General features: G+C 32.7%; 4 protein-coding genes across 4 annotated transcripts; all 4 read right to left on the minus strand.

Moving 5' to 3' along the window:
- Positions 1-347: 347 nt before the first annotated feature.
- Positions 348-1041, minus strand: LOC123923711 (pre-mRNA-splicing factor cwc-21-like). Its single transcript, XM_045976428.1, has 2 exons — positions 981-1041; positions 348-743 (listed from the first exon to the last, which is right to left on the minus strand). The coding sequence occupies exon 2, from the start codon at positions 723-725 to the stop codon at positions 390-392; it is 336 nt and encodes a 111-aa protein (XP_045832384.1). The 5' UTR covers positions 726-743; positions 981-1041; the 3' UTR covers positions 348-389.
- A 2375-nt stretch (positions 1042-3416) lies between these two features.
- LOC123924716 (pre-mRNA-splicing factor cwc-21-like) lies at positions 3417-4213 on the minus strand. Its single transcript, XM_045977680.1, has 2 exons — positions 4153-4213; positions 3417-3915 (listed from the first exon to the last, which is right to left on the minus strand). The coding sequence occupies exon 2, from the start codon at positions 3895-3897 to the stop codon at positions 3562-3564; it is 336 nt and encodes a 111-aa protein (XP_045833636.1). The 5' UTR covers positions 3898-3915; positions 4153-4213; the 3' UTR covers positions 3417-3561.
- An 892-nt stretch (positions 4214-5105) lies between these two features.
- On the minus strand, positions 5106-5799 carry LOC123923272 (pre-mRNA-splicing factor cwc-21-like). The gene is made up of 2 exons (XM_045975961.1): positions 5739-5799; positions 5106-5501 (listed from the first exon to the last, which is right to left on the minus strand). The coding sequence occupies exon 2, from the start codon at positions 5481-5483 to the stop codon at positions 5148-5150; it is 336 nt and encodes a 111-aa protein (XP_045831917.1). The 5' UTR covers positions 5484-5501; positions 5739-5799; the 3' UTR covers positions 5106-5147.
- An 888-nt stretch (positions 5800-6687) lies between these two features.
- LOC123923273 (pre-mRNA-splicing factor cwc-21-like) lies at positions 6688-21559 on the minus strand. Its single transcript, XM_045975962.1, has 3 exons — positions 21499-21559; positions 21148-21261; positions 6688-6973 (listed from the first exon to the last, which is right to left on the minus strand). The coding sequence occupies exons 2-3, from the start codon at positions 21241-21243 to the stop codon at positions 6734-6736; spliced, it is 336 nt and encodes a 111-aa protein (XP_045831918.1). The 5' UTR covers positions 21244-21261; positions 21499-21559; the 3' UTR covers positions 6688-6733.
- Between the last annotated feature and the right edge of the window lie 335 nt (positions 21560-21894).

Raw genomic sequence — 21894 nt, forward strand, 5'->3', positions numbered from 1 at the left:
CGTTCTGTTAACAAACCAAACCCCCCCATAATTTACAGTTTTTGAATTGTTTCTAATATAGATAAGCCGATTGTGAGTCTTCGGAGACGACCAAGGTTAACTGCCTTGTATTACTTTTTATTTAAATTATTATTTGACCATGAAACGACCGTGATCACATACTATTCAACTTTAATTAATAATTATAATCATATATATAATCTCCTACAACAACAATAACACCAATAAAAATAATTTCTCCATAATCAAAAACAAAAAGCTATGCACAACAAAAACCAATTAACAATTAATACACTTCAAAAATTTTGGTAAAGCAATGACAGAACCAGCAAATTCATCAATTGGAATCATATGTCATACTCATACACAAATATCTAAAATCCAAAAACTCACTTGTCCAAATTAGAATCATTTTCGTCAGCTGCAGCCTCCAAGCTATTGCGAGCCTCCTCGAGTTTCTCAGCGATCTCAGCATCAGTATAACCCTGATCAATTAACTTGTCTTCAAGAATAACAAGTTTGAGCTGAATCTGACGCTTACGATCATGCTCAAGAATCTCTTTGTTAGCCTTTCTGGAAACACCAGCAGTACCCTGATCTCCTTCAAAGCCCTTCATATTCTCAGCAACCTTGGAAGTTCTCGGCTTGACGAAGAACTTGTTGCTCTGAATGTAGCCATTGGTACCAGACCCTCTTGGAGTTTGTAACCCTATTCCGTTATACATATTGTGACAAAGCAACAACTGCAATTGAAAACCCAAAAAATCATATAAGAAACCCTAATATCAACTTAAATTCACAGATCTTAAATAAATAAATATATATCTGATGCAATTAACAAATTGAACGGCAAAATGAAAAAAGATGAGAAACCCTAATTTAAACGACGGCAATTAACGCATAAAAAGCTGAGCATAGAAGAAAAAGAAGAATATGTCTGAATCTGTGATCCGAGACAAGAAAACGAAGAGTAGTAATACCTGTTATCGATGTGGAAGAAGAATTATCGCGACTCAAAGAAATAGAGAAGCCACAATGTTGTTGATACTTTATTTATGATGATGATGATATTTGATTTGATATTTTATCATATACTTATGGCTTAATTAGTTAAATGGTCCCTTAGAGTGTGTTTGGATGAGGATTTTATCATATACTTAGGTTATTTTGTCGATTTTAGCATCCAAACGCACTGTAAGGGACCATTTAATGATGCTTAATCACTTTAATTCGATTCGCACCGTGTTATTCAATTAGTTTATCGCTTGCATAGATTACATTGAATAGGAATTGACATAAACTTTGAGCGCTTAGCAAAAAGTGTTGATTGAATTCAGTAAGGATATTATTCTGTCATTAGTAGCGCTTGTTTACTATTGCATATGAATAGTTGAACGCATTTGACGCTTGTTTGAATGGAATTCGTATAAAATTGGTAACGCTTGTTTAATTCGGTTTTATAAATCAACCAGAACATAAGCATATAACGAATTTATTCTTTGTGAACCATATGATAGAATCAAGAACGAGTTACCTAAGCCAATGAATTGATCGTTTTAAATCAATTAAATTTCACATTTTTCTTACGTTCTGTTAACAAACCAAACCCCCCCATAATTTACAGTTTTTGAATTGTTTCTAATATAGATAAGCCGATTGTGAGTCTTCGGAGACGACCAAGGTTAACTGCCTTGTATTACTTTTTATTTAAATTATTATTTGACCATGAAACGACCGTGATCACATACTATTCAACTTTAATTAATAATTATAATCATATATATAATCTCCTACAACAACAATAACACCAATAAAAATAATTTCTCCATAATCAAAAACAAAAAGCTATGCACAACAAAAACCAATTAACAATTAATACACTTCAAAAATTTTGGTAAAGCAATGACAGAACCAGCAAATTCATCAATTGGAATCATATGTCATACTCATACACAAATATCTAAAATCCAAAAACTCACTTGTCCAAATTAGAATCATTTTCGTCAGCTGCAGCCTCCAAGCTATTGCGAGCCTCCTCGAGTTTCTCAGCGATCTCAGCATCAGTATAACCCTGATCAATTAACTTGTCTTCAAGAATAACAAGTTTGAGCTGAATCTGACGCTTACGATCATGCTCAAGAATCTCTTTGTTAGCCTTTCTGGAAACACCAGCAGTAGCCTGATCTCCTTCAAAGCCCTTCATATTCTCAGCAACCTTGGAAGTTCTCGGCTTGACGAAGAACTTGTTGCTCTGAATGTAGCCATTGGTACCAGACCCTCTTGGAGTTTGTAACCCTATTCCGTTATACATATAGTGACAAAGCAACAACTGCAATTGAAAACCCAAAAAATCATATAAGAAACCCTAATATCAACTTAAATTCACAGATCTTAAATAAATAAATATATATCTGATGCAATTAACAAATTGAACGGCAAAATGAAAAAAGATGAGAAACCCTAATTTAAACGACGGCAATTAACGGATAAAAAGCTGAGCGTAGAAGAAAAAGAAGAATATGTCTGAATCTGTGATCCGAGACAAGAAAACGAAGAGTAGTAATACCTGTTATCGATGTGGAAGAAGAATTATCGCGACTCAAAGAAATAGAGAAGCCACAATGTTGTTGATACTTTATTTATGATGATGATGATATTTGATTTCATATTTTATCATATACTTATGGCTTAATTAGTTAAATGGTCCCTTAGAGTGTGTTTGGATGAGGATTTTATCATATACTTAGGTTATTTTGTCGATTTTAGCATCCAAACGCACTGTAAGGGACCATTTAATGATGGTTAATCACTTTAATTCGATTCGCACCGTGTTATTCAATTAGTTTATCGCTTGCATAGATTACATTGAATAGGAATTGACATAAACTTTGAGCGCTTAGCAAAAAGTGTTGATTGAATTCAGTAAGGATATTATTCTGTCATTAGTAGCGCTTGTTTACTATTGCCTATGATTAGTTGAACGCATTTGACGCTTGTTTGAATGGAATTCGTATAAAATTGGTAACGCTTGTTTAATTCGGTTTTATAAATCAACCAGAACATAAGCATATAACGAATTTATTCTTTGTGAACCATATGATAGAATCAAGAACGAGTTACCTAAGCCAATGAATTGATCGTTTTAAATCAATTAAATTTCACATTTTTCTTACGTTCTGTTAACAAACCAAACCCCCCCATAATTTACAGTTTTTGAATTGTTTCTAATATAGATAAGCCGATTGTGAGTCTTCGGAGACGACCAAGGTTAACTGCCTTGTATTACTTTTTATTTAAATTATTATTTGACCATGAAACGACCGTGATCACATACTATTCAACTTTAATTAATAATTATAATCATATATATAATCTCCTACAACAACAATAACACCAATAAAAATAATTTCTCCATAATCAAAAACAAAAAGCTATGCACAACAAAAACCAACTAACAATTAATACACTTCAAAAATTTTGGTAAAGCAATGACAGAACCAACAAATTCATCAATTGGAATCATATGTCATACTCATACACAAATATCTAAAATCCAAAAACTCACTTGTCCAAATTAGAATCATTTTCGTCAGCTGCAGCCTCTAAGCTATTGCGAGCCTCCTCGAGTTTCTCAGCGATCTCAGCATCAGTATAACCCTGATCAATTAACTTGTCTTCAAGAATAACAAGTTTGAGCTGAATCTGACGCTTACGATCATGCTCAAGAATCTCTTTGTTAGCCTTTCTGGAAATACCAGCAGTACCCTGATCTCCTTCAAATCCCTTCATATTCTCAGCAACCTTGGAAGTTCTCGGCTTGACGAAGAACTTGTTGCTCTGAATGTAGCCATTGGTACCAGACCCTCTTGGAGTTTGTAACCCTATTCCGTTATACATATTGTGACAAAGCAACAACTGCAATTGAAAACCCAAAAAATCATATAAGAAACCCTAATATCAACTTAAATTCACAGATCTTAAATAAATAAATATATATCTGATGCAATTAACAAATTGAACGGCAAAATGAAAAAAGATGAGAAACCCTAATTTAAACGACGGCAATTAACGCATAAAAAGCTGAGCGTAGAGGAAAAAGAAGAATATGTCTGAATCTGTGATCCGAGACAAGAAAACGAAGAGTAGTAATACCTGTTATCGATGTGGAAGAAGAATTATCGCGACTCAAAGAAATAGAGAAGCCACAATGTTGTTGATACTTTATTTATGATGATGATGATATTTGATTTGATTTTTTATCATATACTTATGGCTTAATTAGTTAAATGGTCCCTTAGAGTGTGTTTGGATGAGGATTTTATCATATACTTAGGTTATTTTGTCGATTTTAGCATCCAAACGCACTGTAAGGGACCATTTAATGATGCTTAATCACTTTAATTCGATTCGCACCGTGTTATTCAATTAGTTTATCGCTTGCATAGATTACATTGAATAGGAATTGACATAAACTTTGAGCGCTTAGCAAAAAGTGTTGATTGAATTCAGTAAGGATATTATTCTGTCATTAGTAGCGCTTGTTTACTATTGCCTATGAATAGTTGAATGCATTTGACGCTTGTTTGAATGGAATTCGTATAAAATTGGTAACGCTTGTTTAATTCGGTTTTATAAATCAACCAGAACATAAGCATATAACGAATTTATTCTTTGTGAACCATATGATAGAATCAAGAACGAGTTACCTAAGCCAATGAATTGATCGTTTTAAATCAATTAAATTTCACATTTTTCTTACGTTCTGTTAACAAACCAAACCCCCCCATAATTTACAGTTTTTGAATTGTTTCTAATATAGATAAGCCGATTGTGAGTCTTCGGAGACGACCAAGGTTAACTGCCTTGTATAACTTTTTATTTAAATTATTATTTGACCATGAAACGACCGTGATCACATACTATTCAACTTTAATTAATAATTATAATCATATATATAATCTCCTACAACAACAATAACACCAATAAAAATAATTTCTCCATAATCAAAAACAAAAAGCTATGCACAACAAAAACCAATTAACAATTAATACACTTCAAAAATTTTGGTAAAGCAATGACAGAACCAGCAAATTCATCAATTGGAATCATATGTCATACTCATACACAAATATCTAAAATCCAAAAACTCACTTGTCCAAATTAGAATCATTTTCGTCAGCTGCAGCCTCCAAGCTATTGCGAGCCTCCTCGAGTTTCTCAGCGATCTCAGCATCAGTATAACCCTGATCAATTAACTTGTCTTCAAGAATAACAAGTTTGAGCTGAATCTGACGCTTACGATCATGCTCAAGAATCTCTTTGTTAGCCTTTCTGGAAACACCAGCAGTACCCTGATCTCCTTCAAAGCCCTTCATATTCTCAGCAACCTTGGAAGTTCTCGGCTTGACGAAGAACTTGTTGCTCTGAATGTAGCCATTGGTACCAGACCCTCTTGGAGTTTGTAACCCTATTCCGTTATACATATTGTGACAAAGCAACAACTGCAATTGAAAACCCAAAAAATCATATAAGAAACCCTAATATCAACTTAAATTCACAGATCTTAAATAAATAAATATATATCTGATGCAATTAACAAATTGAACGGCAAAATGAAAAAAGATGAGAAACCCTAATTTAAACGACGGCAATTAACGCATAAAAAGCTGAGCGTAGAAGAAAAAGAAGAATATGTCTGAATCTGTGATCCGAGACAAGAAAACGAAGAGTAGTAATACCTGTTATCGATGTGGAAGAAGAATTATCGCGACTCAAAGAAATAGAGAAGCCACAATGTTGTTGATACTTTATTTATGATGATGATGATATTTGATTTGATATTTTATCATATACTTATGGCTTAATTAGTTAAATGGTCCCTTAGAGTGTGTTTGGATGAGGATTTTATCATATACTTAGGTTATTTTGTCGATTTTAGCATCCAAACGCACTGTAAGGGACCATTTAATGATGCTTAATCACTTTAATTCGATTCGCACCGTGTTATTCAATTAGTTTATCGCTTGCATAGATTACATTGAATAGGAATTGACATAAACTTTGAGCGCTTAGCAAAAAGTGTTGATTGAATTCAGTAAGGATATTATTCTGTCATTAGTAGCGCTTGTTTACTATTGCATATGAATAGTTGAACGCATTTGACGCTTGTTTGAATGGAATTCGTATAAAATTGGTAACGCTTGTTTAATTCGGTTTTATAAATCAACCAGAACATAAGCATATAACGAATTTATTCTTTGTGAACCATATGATAGAATCAAGAACGAGTTACCTAAGCCAATGAATTGATCGTTTTAAATCAATTAAATTTCACATTTTTCTTACGTTCTGTTAACAAACCAAACCCCCCCATAATTTACAGTTTTTGAATTGTTTCTAATATAGATAAGCCGATTGTGAGTCTTCGGAGACGACCAAGGTTAACTGCCTTGTATTACTTTTTATTTAAATTATTATTTGACCATGAAACGACCGTGATCACATACTATTCAACTTTAATTAATAATTATAATCATATATATAATCTCCTACAACAACAATAACACCAATAAAAATAATTTCTCCATAATCAAAAACAAAAAGCTATGCACAACAAAAACCAATTAACAATTAATACACTTCAAAAATTTTGGTAAAGCAATGACAGAACCAGCAAATTCATCAATTGGAATCATATGTCATACTCATACACAAATATCTAAAATCCAAAAACTCACTTGTCCAAATTAGAATCATTTTCGTCAGCTGCAGCCTCCAAGCTATTGCGAGCCTCCTCGAGTTTCTCAGCGATCTCAGCATCAGTATAACCCTGATCAATTAACTTGTCTTCAAGAATAACAAGTTTGAGCTGAATCTGACGCTTACGATCATGCTCAAGAATCTCTTTGTTAGCCTTTCTGGAAACACCAGCAGTAGCCTGATCTCCTTCAAAGCCCTTCATATTCTCAGCAACCTTGGAAGTTCTCGGCTTGACGAAGAACTTGTTGCTCTGAATGTAGCCATTGGTACCAGACCCTCTTGGAGTTTGTAACCCTATTCCGTTATACATATAGTGACAAAGCAACAACTGCAATTGAAAACCCAAAAAATCATATAAGAAACCCTAATATCAACTTAAATTCACAGATCTTAAATAAATAAATATATATCTGATGCAATTAACAAATTGAACGGCAAAATGAAAAAAGATGAGAAACCCTAATTTAAACGACGGCAATTAACGGATAAAAAGCTGAGCGTAGAAGAAAAAGAAGAATATGTCTGAATCTGTGATCCGAGACAAGAAAACGAAGAGTAGTAATACCTGTTATCGATGTGGAAGAAGAATTATCGCGACTCAAAGAAATAGAGAAGCCACAATGTTGTTGATACTTTATTTATGATGATGATGATATTTGATTTCATATTTTATCATATACTTATGGCTTAATTAGTTAAATGGTCCCTTAGAGTGTGTTTGGATGAGGATTTTATCATATACTTAGGTTATTTTGTCGATTTTAGCATCCAAACGCACTGTAAGGGACCATTTAATGATGGTTAATCACTTTAATTCGATTCGCACCGTGTTATTCAATTAGTTTATCGCTTGCATAGATTACATTGAATAGGAATTGACATAAACTTTGAGCGCTTAGCAAAAAGTGTTGATTGAATTCAGTAAGTATATTATTCTGTCATTAGTAGCGCTTGTTTACTATTGCCTATGATAAAAATCTGAGCGTAGAAGAAAAAGAAGAATATGTCTGAATCTGTGATCCGAGACAAGAAAACGAAGAGTAGTAATACCTGTTATCGATGTGGAAGAAGAATTATCGCGACTCAAAGAAATAGAGAAGCCACAATGTTGTTGATACTTTATTTATGATGATGATGATATTTGATTTGATATTTTATCATATACTTATGGCTTAATTAGTTAAATGGTCCCTTAGAGTGTGTTTGGATGAGGATTTTATCATATACTTAGGTTATTTTGTCGATTTTAGCATCCAAACGCACTGTAAGGGACCATTTAATGATGGTTAATCACTTTAATTCGATTCGCACCGTGTTATTCAATTAGTTTATCGCTTGCATAGATTACATTGAATAGGAATTGACATAAACTTTGAGCGCTTAGCAAAAAGTGTTGATTGAATTCAGTAAGGATATTATTCTGTCATTAGTAGCGCTTGTTTACTATTGCCTATGATTAGTTGAACGCATTTGACGCTTGTTTGAATGGAATTCGTATAAAATTGGTAACGCTTGTTTAATTCGGTTTTATAAATCAACCAGAACATAAGCATATAACGAATTTATTCTTTGTGAACCATATGATAGAATCAAGAACGAGTTACCTAAGCCAATGAATTGATCGTTTTAAATCAATTAAATTTCACATTTTTCTTACGTTCTGTTAACAAACCAAACCCCCCCATAATTTACAGTTTTTGAATTGTTTCTGTAACGCCCCAATATTTTATACATACATTTTATTGAGTTGTTATTTGATTAATAAAATCTATATAAGTAATTATTTTATATTCCATTTTCTTATTTTACTTTAGTATTTGACGAGATAGTATTTATTTTAATTATTACTTCACCAATTTATAAGTTCCGGAAATTAATTAGCACTAGTTTTAGGATGTTGATAAATCCATTTGACCAAGCCAAAATGGGAAGCCCTGCCAATATATTATCCACGTGAAAATGATAGAGACGAATTCATGCATAAGCATAATCATGTGACCAAATTTACCATAATTGTGGCACTTAATGCCCATCATTACAATTCATTTCCCACACGTTTAATTTCATAGTTGCCAAAGAAAAGCACTTAATACTAATTTATTTGCCTTCATGTCTTGTTTCATATAAATTATATGCTAATCTCGTTTTTCCTTTCATGGTACAATTGCCTATTAAAAGCCATGATCATTCTTACTTAGTTCATGCATTTTTGGCCAATAGCTTTAAGAGCTTGATTTTTCTATCACCTCTATCTTAAATTTACATTGTTTAGACCTCATCATCACACTAATCTATTATTCTATTAAGGCTTCAAAATCAGTAGAAGCAACAAACACAAAACCTAAATCAATCGTGATAATCAAGTGATAATCAAGTGATAATCAAGCTATGTTCTTGGCCTTATTCTCCCCTAAATCAATCGTGGCATATGGTTTTCGGTTTGATTTTCAAAACGGACTCTAGAACGAGAGATGCGGTAGCTGCGAATTTAGGCTAGTGTATGCTTGGAAGGAAAGCGCCTAAGGTAAGGGCTTTTTCCCCATAAACTCATGCTACGTAGGATTATGTTGTTAAATAATAGTAGAACTTTTGCCACTTAAAATGAACCAATGGAATCAGCCTTATAAAAAGTAAATAAATAATTTTGTACGTCGGTTATATATATAAGTTTGTGATAATTGAATTGATGGAGTTGTGGGTTATGTTTGCAAATTAATCTTCAGTTCATGTCATGTGTGTTGTGTTTGGGTAGTTGCTAATTATACAATTACTTGATGAAATTAAGAATTGGAATATATAAATAAGTAGTTACAAATCAGAGAGATTTATTGTTGTTCATGTCATGTGTGTTGTGTTTGGGTAGTTGCTAATTATACAATTACTTGATGAAATTAAGAATTGGAATATATAAATAAGTAGTTACAAATCAGAGAGATTTATTGTTGTTTCGGTGAAATCGGCTTTGCTAAGAAAGTGAAGTATCATGCATCATATAGGATGTGTATAGCAGAGTATATTTAGGTAGCCTGTGTGGCTGGTTTACTTTTAGCATGTGTGGCTGGTTTTACTTTTAGCCTGTGTGGCTTGAGCCTGTGTGGCTGGTTTACTTTTAGCCTGTGTGGCTGGTTCTCTCATTGGTATGAGATTTATTATCCGGATCATTAGTGTTTCATATAGGGTTGTCTTAGTCGCATTTTACTTCATATAGGAAGGAAGAACTAACAAGAGTAAATAATTATTCTAGTCTTAAAAGAACTAATGTAATTGGAAGGAAAGAAAGAAAAAAAAATATATAAGAATTATTAGTGTAGGTAGCAAAACTGATTGTTGCTATCCTTTATTTGGATGATCATGTAATTTGGGTTATGTGTTAATGTGTGTCACCGTTGCTTTTCTTTCGGTTCTTATATTTGTACTCTAATCATCAAAGGTTTTTTTTTAAAAACTAATAATTATATTTTCGATAAAGGTGAAGTGTTTTGTTATTATTTTATAACATTTTCTTGTGGTGAGTATGATTCAATGTGGATACGGAAATTGACCCTTACAACCAACATTTTAGGTACTCAAGGAGAAAGCTTTGATTGAATGTGATGTGATGCTTGAAGCGCGTACGAACGGGGAAAAATTGGGTTTTGTAATTTGAGAATTTTATGTAATGAATAGTTCTTTGTTGTATTTTCTTCCGCTGGAAATTTTTAAACAATAATTCATTTTTAAGTTAAGTTTATATTTCTCTGAATTTCACTTCAATTATCTTTGTAACCATTTTATTTTTTTAAAAAAAAATAGCGGCACATTTTCCAACTAAATATAATTTTTAACAAATATCTTGGATGAAAATCCTGGACGTTACATTTGGTATCAGAGCAATAATCCTCGGACAAATATTTTTGGGGTGGGAGCGATGCCTTATTTTTACGACTCATGTTTTGATTGTCGCGTGATTTATGTATGACTTTGTTATTATTGATGTTTTTCGGTGTGTTTCTCATAAGATGATTGTATGATTTTCTTGTTAAAGGAAATGATTTTGTAATTGTTAGAAGCTATGTTTGCTTTTATGAATTTTCTATTGAATAGTCTATACTCTTTTAATTGAAAGGAATGAATTTTTTTAGGACGAATATATGTTCTAAGGTATTTTTATGAGTGAAATATTTTTGAATAATTTTGTGGTCTTTTGTTGTGAAGATTTTTTTTTTGTACGATGATTTTAAGATAAGTAAATTCTTAGGGAATATCTATGAAGTAATATTATTTTTAGAAAAATGCTTTTACCATATTTTGAATTAGAGATTAGAGGTTTTTCTTAAAGCTGCAAAAAAAAAAAATTTATTTTTATCTTTGCAATTTTCTTGCTACTTATGTTTTTTTTGGCTTTTATTTAGATCAGAGTGCGCAGCAGAAATACGACGTTTAATATATTTTATGTCTCACCTTATTCTTAAACATTCTTATCTTGTCAAAATTTATTTAAAGAAGTACTTTACATAAAGAGTTTTCAAAAATTATACTTCAAATTTTTCTATTGCCTAGTTTCGGGGACGAAACGAAATTTTTGGTGGGTAGAATGTAAGATCGAAAAACTTTATTTTTAGATAAATATTTTATTCTATTTACAAGTTAAAACATTTTAATTTCTATTTTGGAAAGTGATTTTCTTACACTATGATTTTATTTAACGAGAGAACTCTATCTAACTTATCTTTTTATATTTTCTAGTTTCGAGGACGAAACTCTTTTAAGGGTGTAATAATGTAACGACCCAAATCTTGGAATATATTCTCTAAAGAATTTACAAATTATTTATTCGATGGAACAATTTATCTTATGACTTGGCTAATTATTTTAGTAATTCTATGAATTTTGAATGATAAATTGCATTAAGAAAGAAAGGGGAACCACACGTTTTCTCCTTTAAGACATAATGAATATCCCCTTAATTCCTTCTCACATGTTGTGCACCGTTTTAGGAAAATTGTTTTCACTTTGTTCTCATTTAAATGACTATTAACAAGCAATGATTATCCTTTTATTTCTTCCACCATAAAGTCTATAATAATTCCTTAATATAGCCTTCTATTTGCCAGCCAAGTTATTGATAGATGTCAAGTAAATATTTCTTTAATTTCCTTCATAACCGTTTTGATCAGGTGCATTGTCTCACATTGATTCCATTTCAATTGTCTTAATTATAATTAAACAAGAATAACCCTTCACTCTCACCATGAAATTCACGTCACACTCTCACTTGGTCTCTCCAGATATTCTATTTATTCTTCCCTTGAGTGACATGCCTACCTTCCACAAGTTACATGCTTAACTCCATATTTGTGCATTTAGTATAACTAAAAAGAGAAGAACGTCCATAGAATCCACCTATTTCATATTCCATCCCCATATTATCTTACCCATTAAATATTTTTCATTCATTACTTCTCGCTAATTTCGTAAGGCACCAAGCTTTGGTTTGCTGAGCATCATTTCGTGGACATTAGAGTTTCATTGACTAGGAAGTTCTTCAGGTAAGGGCTTTTTCCCCATAAACTCATGCTACGTAGGATTATGTTGTTAAATAATAGTAGAACTTTTGCCACTTAAAATGAACCAATGGAATCAGCCTTATAAAAAGTAAATAAATAATTTTGTACGTCGGTTATATATATAAGTTTGTGATAATTGAATTGATGGAGTTGTGGGTTATGTTTGCAAATTAATCTTCAGTTCATGCCATGTGGGTTGTGTTTGGGTAGTTGCTAATTATACAATTACTTGATGAAATTAAGAATTGGAATATATAAATAAGTAGTTACAAATCAGAGAGATTTATTGTTGTTTCGGTGAAATCGGCTTTGCTAAGAAAGTGAAGTATCATGCATTATATAGGATGTGTATAGCAGAGTATATTTAGGTAGCCTGTGTGGCTGGTTTACTTTTAGCCTGTGTGGCTGGTTTTACTTTTAGCCTGTGTGGCTTGAGCCTGTGTGGCTGGTTTACTTTTAGCCTGTGTGGCTGGTTCTCTCATTGGTATGAGATTTATTATCCGGATTATTAGTATTTCATATAGGGTTGTCTTAGTCGCATTGCACTTCATATAGGAAGGAAGAACTAACAAGAGTAAATAATTATTCTGGTCTTAAAAGAACTAATGTAACTGGAAGGAAAGAAAGAATATGTATATATATATATATATATATATATATATATATATATATATATATATATATATATATATATATATATATATATATAAGAATTATTAATGTACGTAGCAAAACTGATTGTTGCTCTCTTTTTATTTGGATGGTAATGTAATTTGGGTTATGTGTTAATATGTGTCACCTGCTTTTTGTTTCGGTTCTTATATTTGTACTCTAATCATCAAAGGTTTTTCTTAAAACTAATAATTATATTTTTTCATAAGGTGAAGTGTTTTGTTATTATTTTATAACATTTTCTTGTGGTGAGTATGATTCAATGTGGACCAGGAAATTGACCCTTACAACCAACATTTTAGGTACTCAAGGAGAAAGCTTTGATTGAATGTGATGTGATGCTTGAAGCGCGTACGAACGGGGAAAAATTGGGTTTTGTAATTTGAGAATGCTATGTAATAAATTATTCGTTGTATTTTCTTCCGCTGGATTTTTCAAACAATAATTCATTTTTAATTAAGTTTATATTTCTCTGAATTTCACTTCAATTATCTTTGTAACCATTTTATTTAAAAAAAAAAAAAGTACCCGCACATTTTCAAACTAAGCAAAATTCTAACTAATATCTTGGATAAAAATCCGGGATGTTACATTTGGTATCAGAGCAATGATCCTCGGACAAATAATTTTGGGGTGGGAGCGATTTTGTTTACGACGAATGCCTTGATTGATGTGTAATTTTTTTGGATGTGCTTGTTATGATTAGTGTTTCTTAGTGTACTATTCGTTCATGACCATTGTATGGATTCTTTTGCTTAACTGAAATGATTTTGTGATTGGTAGAAGCTATGCTTGCTTTTGTGAATTTTATATTGAATAGACCTTATACTCTTTTAATGAAAATGAGTGTATTTTTTTGTGACGACTATAGATTATAAGGTATTTTTTTTAATATTTTTTTTAAGTGAAATATTTTTGAATAATTTTGTAGTCTTTAGTTTTGAAGAAATTTATTACTACGATGATTTTAAAATAAGTAAATTCTTAGAGAACACCTATTATGAAGTAATATGATCTTTAGAAAAATGTTTCTACCATATTTTGAATTATAATTTTTTCTTAAAGCTACAAAAAGTACTTTTATCTTTCAATTTATTTTTGCTACTTATGTTATTGGCTTCTGTCGATTAGCTCGACCAGAGGCAGGAAGATTACGGGGTTTAGTCCGATAATTCCCAATCCGCCATTCTTCTTAGTCTTTCTTGGCTAATTAAATTAACTAGCTCATCCTTTCCAATTAGCTGCTTTCCAGACTCAGAAAAGAGGGTTTGACATCAGAGTGCGCAGCGTAATCATGAGATTGTATGTCTTATCTTGCTCTTAAGTTTTTGTACCTTATTTTATTTTTACCTTACATAAAGTGTTTTAGAAAATTATACCTCAATTTTTTTTTCTAGTTTCGGGACGAAACTAAATTTTTGGTGGAAAGAATGCAAGACCCGAGAAATTCATTTTTATTTACGTGTCGAAATACTTTAACTTAATCTTTAACAACAAGTGCTTTTATGCTATGATTTTATTTAATGAAATAATTTTACGCTAATATTTTTATTTTCTAGTTTCGAGGACGAAACTCTTTTAAGGGGGTAATAATGTAACGCCCCAATATTTTATACATACATTTTATTGAGTTGTTATTTGATTAATAAAATCTATATAAGTAATTATTTTATATTCCATTTTCTTATTTTACTTTAGTATTTGACGAGATAGTATTTATTTTAATTATTACTTCACCAATTTATAAGTTCCGGAAATTAATTAGCACTAGTTTTAGGATGTTGATAAATCCATTTGACCAAGCCAAAATGGGAAGCCCTGCCAATATATTATCCACGTGAAAATGATAGAGACGAATTCATGCATAAGCATAATCATGTGACCAAATTTACCATAATTGTGGCACTTAATGCCCATCATTACAATTCATTTCCCACACGTTTAATTTCATAGTTGCCAAAGAAAAGCACTTAATACTAATTTATTTGCCTTCATGTCTTGTTTCATATAAATTATATGCTAATCTCGTTTTTCCTTTCATGGTACAATTGCCTATTAAAAGCCATGATCATTCTTACTTAGTTCATGCATTTTTGGCCAATAGCTTTAAGAGCTTGATTTTTCTATCACCTCTATCTTAAATTTACATTGTTTAGACCTCATCATCACACTAATCTATTATTCTATTAAGGCTTCAAAATCAGTAGAAGCAACAAACACAAAACCTAAATCAATCGTGATAATCAAGTGATAATCAAGTGATAATCAAGCTATGTTCTTGGCCTTATTCTCCCCTAAATCAATCGTGGCATATGGTTTTCGGTTTGATTTTCAAAACGGACTCTAGAACGAGAGATGCGGTAGCTGCGAATTTAGGCTAGTGTATGCTTGGAAGGAAAGCGCCTAAGGTAAGGGCTTTTTCCCCATAAACTCATGCTACGTAGGATTATGTTGTTAAATAATAGTAGAACTTTTGCCACTTAAAATGAACCAATGGAATCAGCCTTATAAAAAGTAAATAAATAATTTTGTACGTCGGTTATATATATAAGTTTGTGATAATTGAATTGATGGAGTTGTGGGTTATGTTTGCAAATTAATCTTCAGTTCATGTCATGTGTGTTGTGTTTGGGTAGTTGCTAATTATACAATTACTTGATGAAATTAAGAATTGGAATATATAAATAAGTAGTTACAAATCAGAGAGATTTATTGTTGTTCATGTCATGTGTGTTGTGTTTGGGTAGTTGCTAATTATACAATTACTTGATGAAATTAAGAATTGGAATATATAAATAAGTAGTTACAAATCAGAGAGATTTATTGTTGTTTCGGTGAAATCGGCTTTGCTAAGAAAGTGAAGTATCATGCATCATATAGGATGTGTATAGCAGAGTATATTTAGGTAGCCTGTGTGGCTGGTTTACTTTTAGCATGTGTGGCTGGTTTTACTTTTAGCCTGTGTGGCTTGAGCCTGTGTGGCTGGTTTACTTTTAGCCTGTGTGGCTGGTTCTCTCATTGGTATGAGATTTATTATCCGGATCATTAGTGTTTCATATAGGGTTGTCTTAGTCGCATTTTACTTCATATAGGAAGGAAGAACTAACAAGAGTAAATAATTATTCTAGTCTTAAAAGAACTAATGTAATTGGAAGGAAAGAAAGAAAAAAAAATATATAAGAATTATTAGTGTAGGTAGCAAAACTGATTGTTGCTATCCTTTATTTGGATGATCATGTAATTTGGGTTATGTGTTAATGTGTGTCACCGTTGCTTTTCTTTCGGTTCTTATATTTGTACTCTAATCATCAAAGGTTTTTTTTTAAAAACTAATAATTATATTTTCGATAAAGGTGAAGTGTTTTGTTATTATTTTATAACATTTTCTTGTGGTGAGTATGATTCAATGTGGATACGGAAATTGACCCTTACAACCAACATTTTAGGTACTCAAGGAGAAAGCTTTGATTGAATGTGATGTGATGCTTGAAGCGCGTACGAACGGGGAAAAATTGGGTTTTGTAATTGGAGAATTTTATGTAATGAATAGTTCTTTGTTGTATTTTCTTCCGCTGGAAATTTTTAAACAATAATTCATTTTTAAGTTAAGTTTATATTTCTCTGAATTTCACTTCAATTATCTTTGTAACCATTTTATTTTTTTAAAAAAAAATAGCGGCACATTTTCCAACTAAATATAATTTTTAACAAATATCTTGGATGAAAATCCTGGACGTTACATTTCTCTAAGGTTCATTTTCAAATTCTCCACCATGATCACTTCTAACTTTTAAAATAGTGTAGCCTTTTTCATTTTGAATTTGTTTGCAGAAGATGCTAAACTCATCATAAGCTTCATCTTTTGTTCTTAGGAATTTTACCCAAGTCCATCTACTGTAATCATCAACAATTACTAATCCATACTTCTTTCCATTGATAGAGGCAGTGTGAACTGGCCCAAAAAGATCAATGTGAAGAAGTTCCAATGGTCTTGAGGTAGAGACAATGTTCTTAGGTTTAAAAGATGATTTTGTAATCTTTCCTTTTTGACATGAACCACAAAATGTGTTTGAGTGATATTTGATTTTAGGTAATCCTCTGACAAGGTCAAGCTTACTAAGCTTAGAGATTAACCTCCAGTTAGCATGGCCTAACCTCTTATGCCAGATCCATTTTTCTTCACTCAAGGTCAAAAGACACATCACTTTTTGTTCATTCAAATCAGAAAGATTAATTTTATAAACATTGTTCTTTCTCAGACCTTTGAATATCATGGAGTTATCAGATTGTTAAGACACAGTACATGATTCCTTATTAAAGACAACTACATAACCATTGTCACAAAATTGACTTATGCTCAATAGGTTATGTTTGAGTCCATCAACTAACCAAACATCATTAATAGATAGGGAAGAATTACCTACTGTACCTGTACCTATTATCTTTCCTTTTTGATTACCTCCAAAGCCAACAGATCCTCCTTCTTTCATAGTCAGCTTGGAAAATAGTTGTTTGTCACCAGTCATATGCCTTGAACATCCACTATCCAAATACCATGAGTGTTTCATGATACTTCTTTGAGTGGCAGGCTGTATGAGAAACAACTTTAATCATTGCGATAGAACTCTTCATCAAGGTTAATGATAAAGTCATCCCAGTATTCTTCCTCTTCATTTATCAAGTTCTGATTGTTAACTTGAGAATTTGTCAGCCATTGGTCTAGGACATAAGCCCTTCTTCCTTTGCATAAGACTTGTTTCCACACTCTAGGTAGGACATATCCTTTCCTAGTTGGTAAATCTGAATGGTACATAATTTCAGCTTTTGGTACCCATCTTCTGGGTCCACGCTTGTTAGTCCACAAATGCTTATTATGTTGTCTAGTGTTGGAGAAAGATCTTGGTTTGGAATAATAACCTTTTTGAAACCTTTTCTTTTGAAATCTGTTATTATTCCAGGATTTGGATTGTTTATGATTCCAGGGTTTGTATCTATCACCAATCCCATGTTCTGATTGATTATATCTACTGACTCTAGAATCATAAATAATCTGAGTCCTGTACTCCATCTGAGATTTAGAATTTTTTCTTTTAAGAACTTCTGATCCTTTAGATTGACTAGCTTCAGGTACTGAAGTTCCTTTGGATCCAGAATTTGAAGTTTCAGATGTTGAAGCTTTCAGAACTTCTGAACTAATGTTCTCAGGTTCTGAACAACTTCTATCTTCTGAACTTTTCTTTCCAGATCCTGAGGAACTTGGTTCCTCTGAGCTGTCAGCTTCTAAATCACTCAGATCATCATTGTCATTTTCAACCATACCAGGATTCTTTCCCTCTTCACTTGGTGGAACAACATAATAAACCCAAGATTTTCCAACCTTTTTGGCAAAGGTCTTTAGCTTTGAATATGTTCTACCATATTCATAGCCAAGTCCTTCTCCTCTATGTCTTAAAACATTATAAATTCTATTAGCAGCTTTGCTCTTCCCAAGGTTGAGATGCACAAACTGTTGAAGAGCTATTTCCTGCTCATCAATAGGTTTGTGACAAACAGCACAACCCTTTTCAAAGTCATTTACTCTATTCAGAGTTTCTTGATACAGACCTTGAAAATGTTCTGCTTGTTCAGTCAGAGTGTTAAGCTTTTCTTGTAAAACTTTTTGTTTACTTAACACTCTGAGATGTTTCTCAATGACCTTGTTAAGTGCAGTTATAAGTTGAGATTTAGAGCAGTCAGAAAATACCTCATCGGTTACTTCAGAATCTGATTCTGATTCTGATTCATCGTCTGAGTCTGCATCTGAGTCAGCTGAAGCCATCAGGGCTAGATTTGCCTCTTCTTCTTCCTCAACTTCTTCCTCAGATGATAGCTCTTCAAAAGTAGCCATCAGACTCTTTTTCAATTTGCTCTTGAATTGTTGCTTCTTTGAGCTGTATCTTTTGCTTTTGTCTTTAGCAGACATTTCTGGACAATCAGCAATAAAGTGTCCTGGCTTCTTACAGTTGAAGCAGTTCTTCTGATCATCCTTTTTGCTGACAAAATTTCTGGAGCTGTTACCTCTGAAATTTCTTTTGTTAAATCTGTTCCATTGCTGAAACTTGGTGAATAAAGCAAACTCATCCTCATTCATCTCATCCTCTTGACCATCAGCAGAAGTTTCTTCTTCAATATCAAGAAGCTGAGTCTTAAGAGCCTTAGATGTAGTCCTAGTTGACTGTAAAGCCACTGACTTGGACTTCTTCTTAGTTTCTGAGTCAGCATCCAGAACCATCTTCTGAGATTGCTTATCAGAGCTTCAAGACTCAGAGTCTTGAGATTTTGAGCTTCCTCTATTGCAGTGACCTTGGGTCTCCAAGCAATAGGAAGACTTCTCAGAATCTTCTGAACATGGTCATAGGTGGAATAACTCCTCTTAAGAGCTTTAAGACCAGATACAAGGATTTGAAACCTTGTAAACATAGTCTCAATGTTTTCATCTTGTTGCATAGTGAATAGTTCATATTGCCTTATCAAAAGACTAGCTTTAGCCTCTTGAACCTTTTCATTACCATCATAGGTAGCACACATAGAATCAAAGATGGATTTAGCAGTAGACTTGTTCTCTATTCTGACATAATCCTCATGTCTAATAGCACCAACAACAATGTCCTTTACTCTATGATGCTTAGTGTAGATTTTTAAGTTAGCTGGTGTGAGTAACTTTCTATGCTCAATGGACAATCTTCCATGTTCATTTAAGTTTTCAAAAGTTACTCCCAACTCAACCAAATCCCACAACTCATGATCAATAGCAGTAATATTGCTATACAATCTCTCTTTCCACCACTCAAATAATGAAGCATCACCATTGAATATAGGGGCTTTTCTGTTGCCACTATGTTCATGTGATTCATTACTTAAGTAGTCAAAACCAAAAGCATTTCTAGGACCACCACCAGCACCACTGGCCTCACCGGCTTCACCGGTTGTTCTAGTACTACTATCATCTCCTCCAGACATAGTGTTCTCACAAGATCTTTACTGTCTCACGGTTAAGTGAAAGTAACAGACCAGGTGCTCTGATGCCAATTGAAGGTGTGAAAACACAAGAAGGGGGGGTTGAATTGTGTTTTAGTCAAGTTTAAAACTTTTTCAAGTTCTTAACTTAACTACAACGGCAGCGGATAAATAACACAATAAACACGATAAGAGAGAGAGAGAGATCACACAAGCAATTTATACTGGTTCCTCTCACAAAACGAGAGTAGTCCAGTCCCCTTGCACTTCCAAGGGATTTCACTATAATCACACAAGATTACACCTGCTCAAGCACACAAGCAAGAGACTTCTCAACAATGCTCAAGCACACAAGCTTAAGACTTCACACTTAAGCACACAAGCTTAAGTTTTCTCAAGTAATAGTAAAGTATATAAAATATACAATTGCTCTAAGAAGAACCTAAAGAGAACAAATACAGAGAGTCCAAAGTATTTGACTAAAGTGCAAAAACACTTGATAAGAGGTTCAGAGCTTGTATACACAGAGTTCAGAGTTTGTTCAGCGCACGTTCAATTCTTGATAATATATCTATGTTTGTTGTAGCTGATTCTTCTAGTATATATATCACTAGAAAAGAGTCGTTGTAAAAAGAACCGTTGGAGTTGATAATCTTTTGTCTTCAAGCAGTCTGTCTTGATGCAGTTTGGTTGTATCCAAAACTAAGAAAGAGTTTCAGGTACTTTGACTACAGCAGAGAAGACTTTCCTTATTCAGCTAACAATTCTGAAGACCCACGTTCTCAAAAGAGGACAGACAAAACAAGAGTAGCTGGACTGATCAGGCTTGAAAGGTCCTTTTCTTCATTGGTAGAAGAGTTGACTTGCAAAGGGAATCTTCACAGATATCCAAAAGATCTTCAGAGTTTGATGAAGCTTGTAATCAGTCAAGAAGTTTTGAAGACTTCATCCTCTGAATGTTGTATCTTCTGAAGTCCAACATCTTCTGAGCGCTTGTGAACTTCTGAATTCACATCCTCTGAGCTTCACTCAGAGCTTATATGATGCTTATATCTGCGCACTTAAAATAAATTTTTAGTCCTTCCAATTGTTAATTAATACTTTGTTATCATCAAAACCTTTATAGATTTAGGGGCAAACATATTTAAATCAATTTTGTTCCAACATCAGCAACCTTGGAAGTTCTCGGCTTGACGAAGAACTTGTTGCTCTGAATGTAGCCATTGGTACCAGACCCTCTTGGAGTTTGTAACCCTATTCCGTTATACATATTGTGACAAAGCAACAACTGCAATTGAAAACCCAAAAAATCATATAAGAAACCCTAATATCAACTTAAATTCACAGATCTTAAATAAATAAATATATATCTGATGCAATTAACAAATTGAACGGCAAAATGAAAAAAGATGAGAAACCCTAATTTAAACGACGGCAATTAACGCATAAAAAGCTGAGCGTAGAAGAAAAAGAAGAATATGTCTGAATCTGTGATCCGAGACAAGAAAACGAAGAGTAGTAATACCTGTTATCGATGTGGAAGAAGAATTATCGCGACTCAAAGAAATAGAGAAGCCACAATGTTGTTGATACTTTATTTATGATGATGATGATATTTGATTTGATATTTTATCATATACTTATGGCTTAATTAGTTAAATGGTCCCTTAGAGTGTGTTTGGATGAGGATTTTATCATATACTTAGGTTATTTTGTCGATTTTAGCATCCAAACGCACTGTAAGGGACCATTTAATGATGCTTAATCACTTTAATTCGATTCGCACCGTGTTATTCAATTAGTTTATCGCTTGCATAGATTACATTGAATAGGAATTGACATAAACTTTGAGCGCTTAGCAAAAAGTGTTGATTGAATTCAGTAAGGATATTATTCTATCATTAGTAGCGCTTGTTTACTA

This window comes from Trifolium pratense, linkage group LG4 (genome assembly GCF_020283565.1).
Source record: "Trifolium pratense cultivar HEN17-A07 linkage group LG4, ARS_RC_1.1, whole genome shotgun sequence".
In the NCBI taxonomy this organism is placed as follows: Eukaryota; Viridiplantae; Streptophyta; class Magnoliopsida; order Fabales; family Fabaceae; genus Trifolium; species Trifolium pratense.

Excerpts from the sequence above, each read along its gene's own strand:
- LOC123923711 (XM_045976428.1), bottom strand. The coding sequence starts at position 725 with ATGTATAACGGAATAGGGTTACAAACTCCAAGAGGGTCTGGTACCAAT.
- LOC123924716 (XM_045977680.1), bottom strand. The coding sequence starts at position 3,897 with ATGTATAACGGAATAGGGTTACAAACTCCAAGAGGGTCTGGTACCAAT.
- LOC123923272 (XM_045975961.1), bottom strand. The coding sequence starts at position 5,483 with ATGTATAACGGAATAGGGTTACAAACTCCAAGAGGGTCTGGTACCAAT.
- LOC123923273 (XM_045975962.1), bottom strand. The coding sequence starts at position 21,243 with ATGTATAACGGAATAGGGTTACAAACTCCAAGAGGGTCTGGTACCAAT. Across the intron at positions 6,974-21,147 it reads TCAAGCCGAGAACTTCCAAG|GTTGCTGAGAATATGAAGGG; the intron begins GTTGCTGATGTT and ends AGAACTTCCAAG.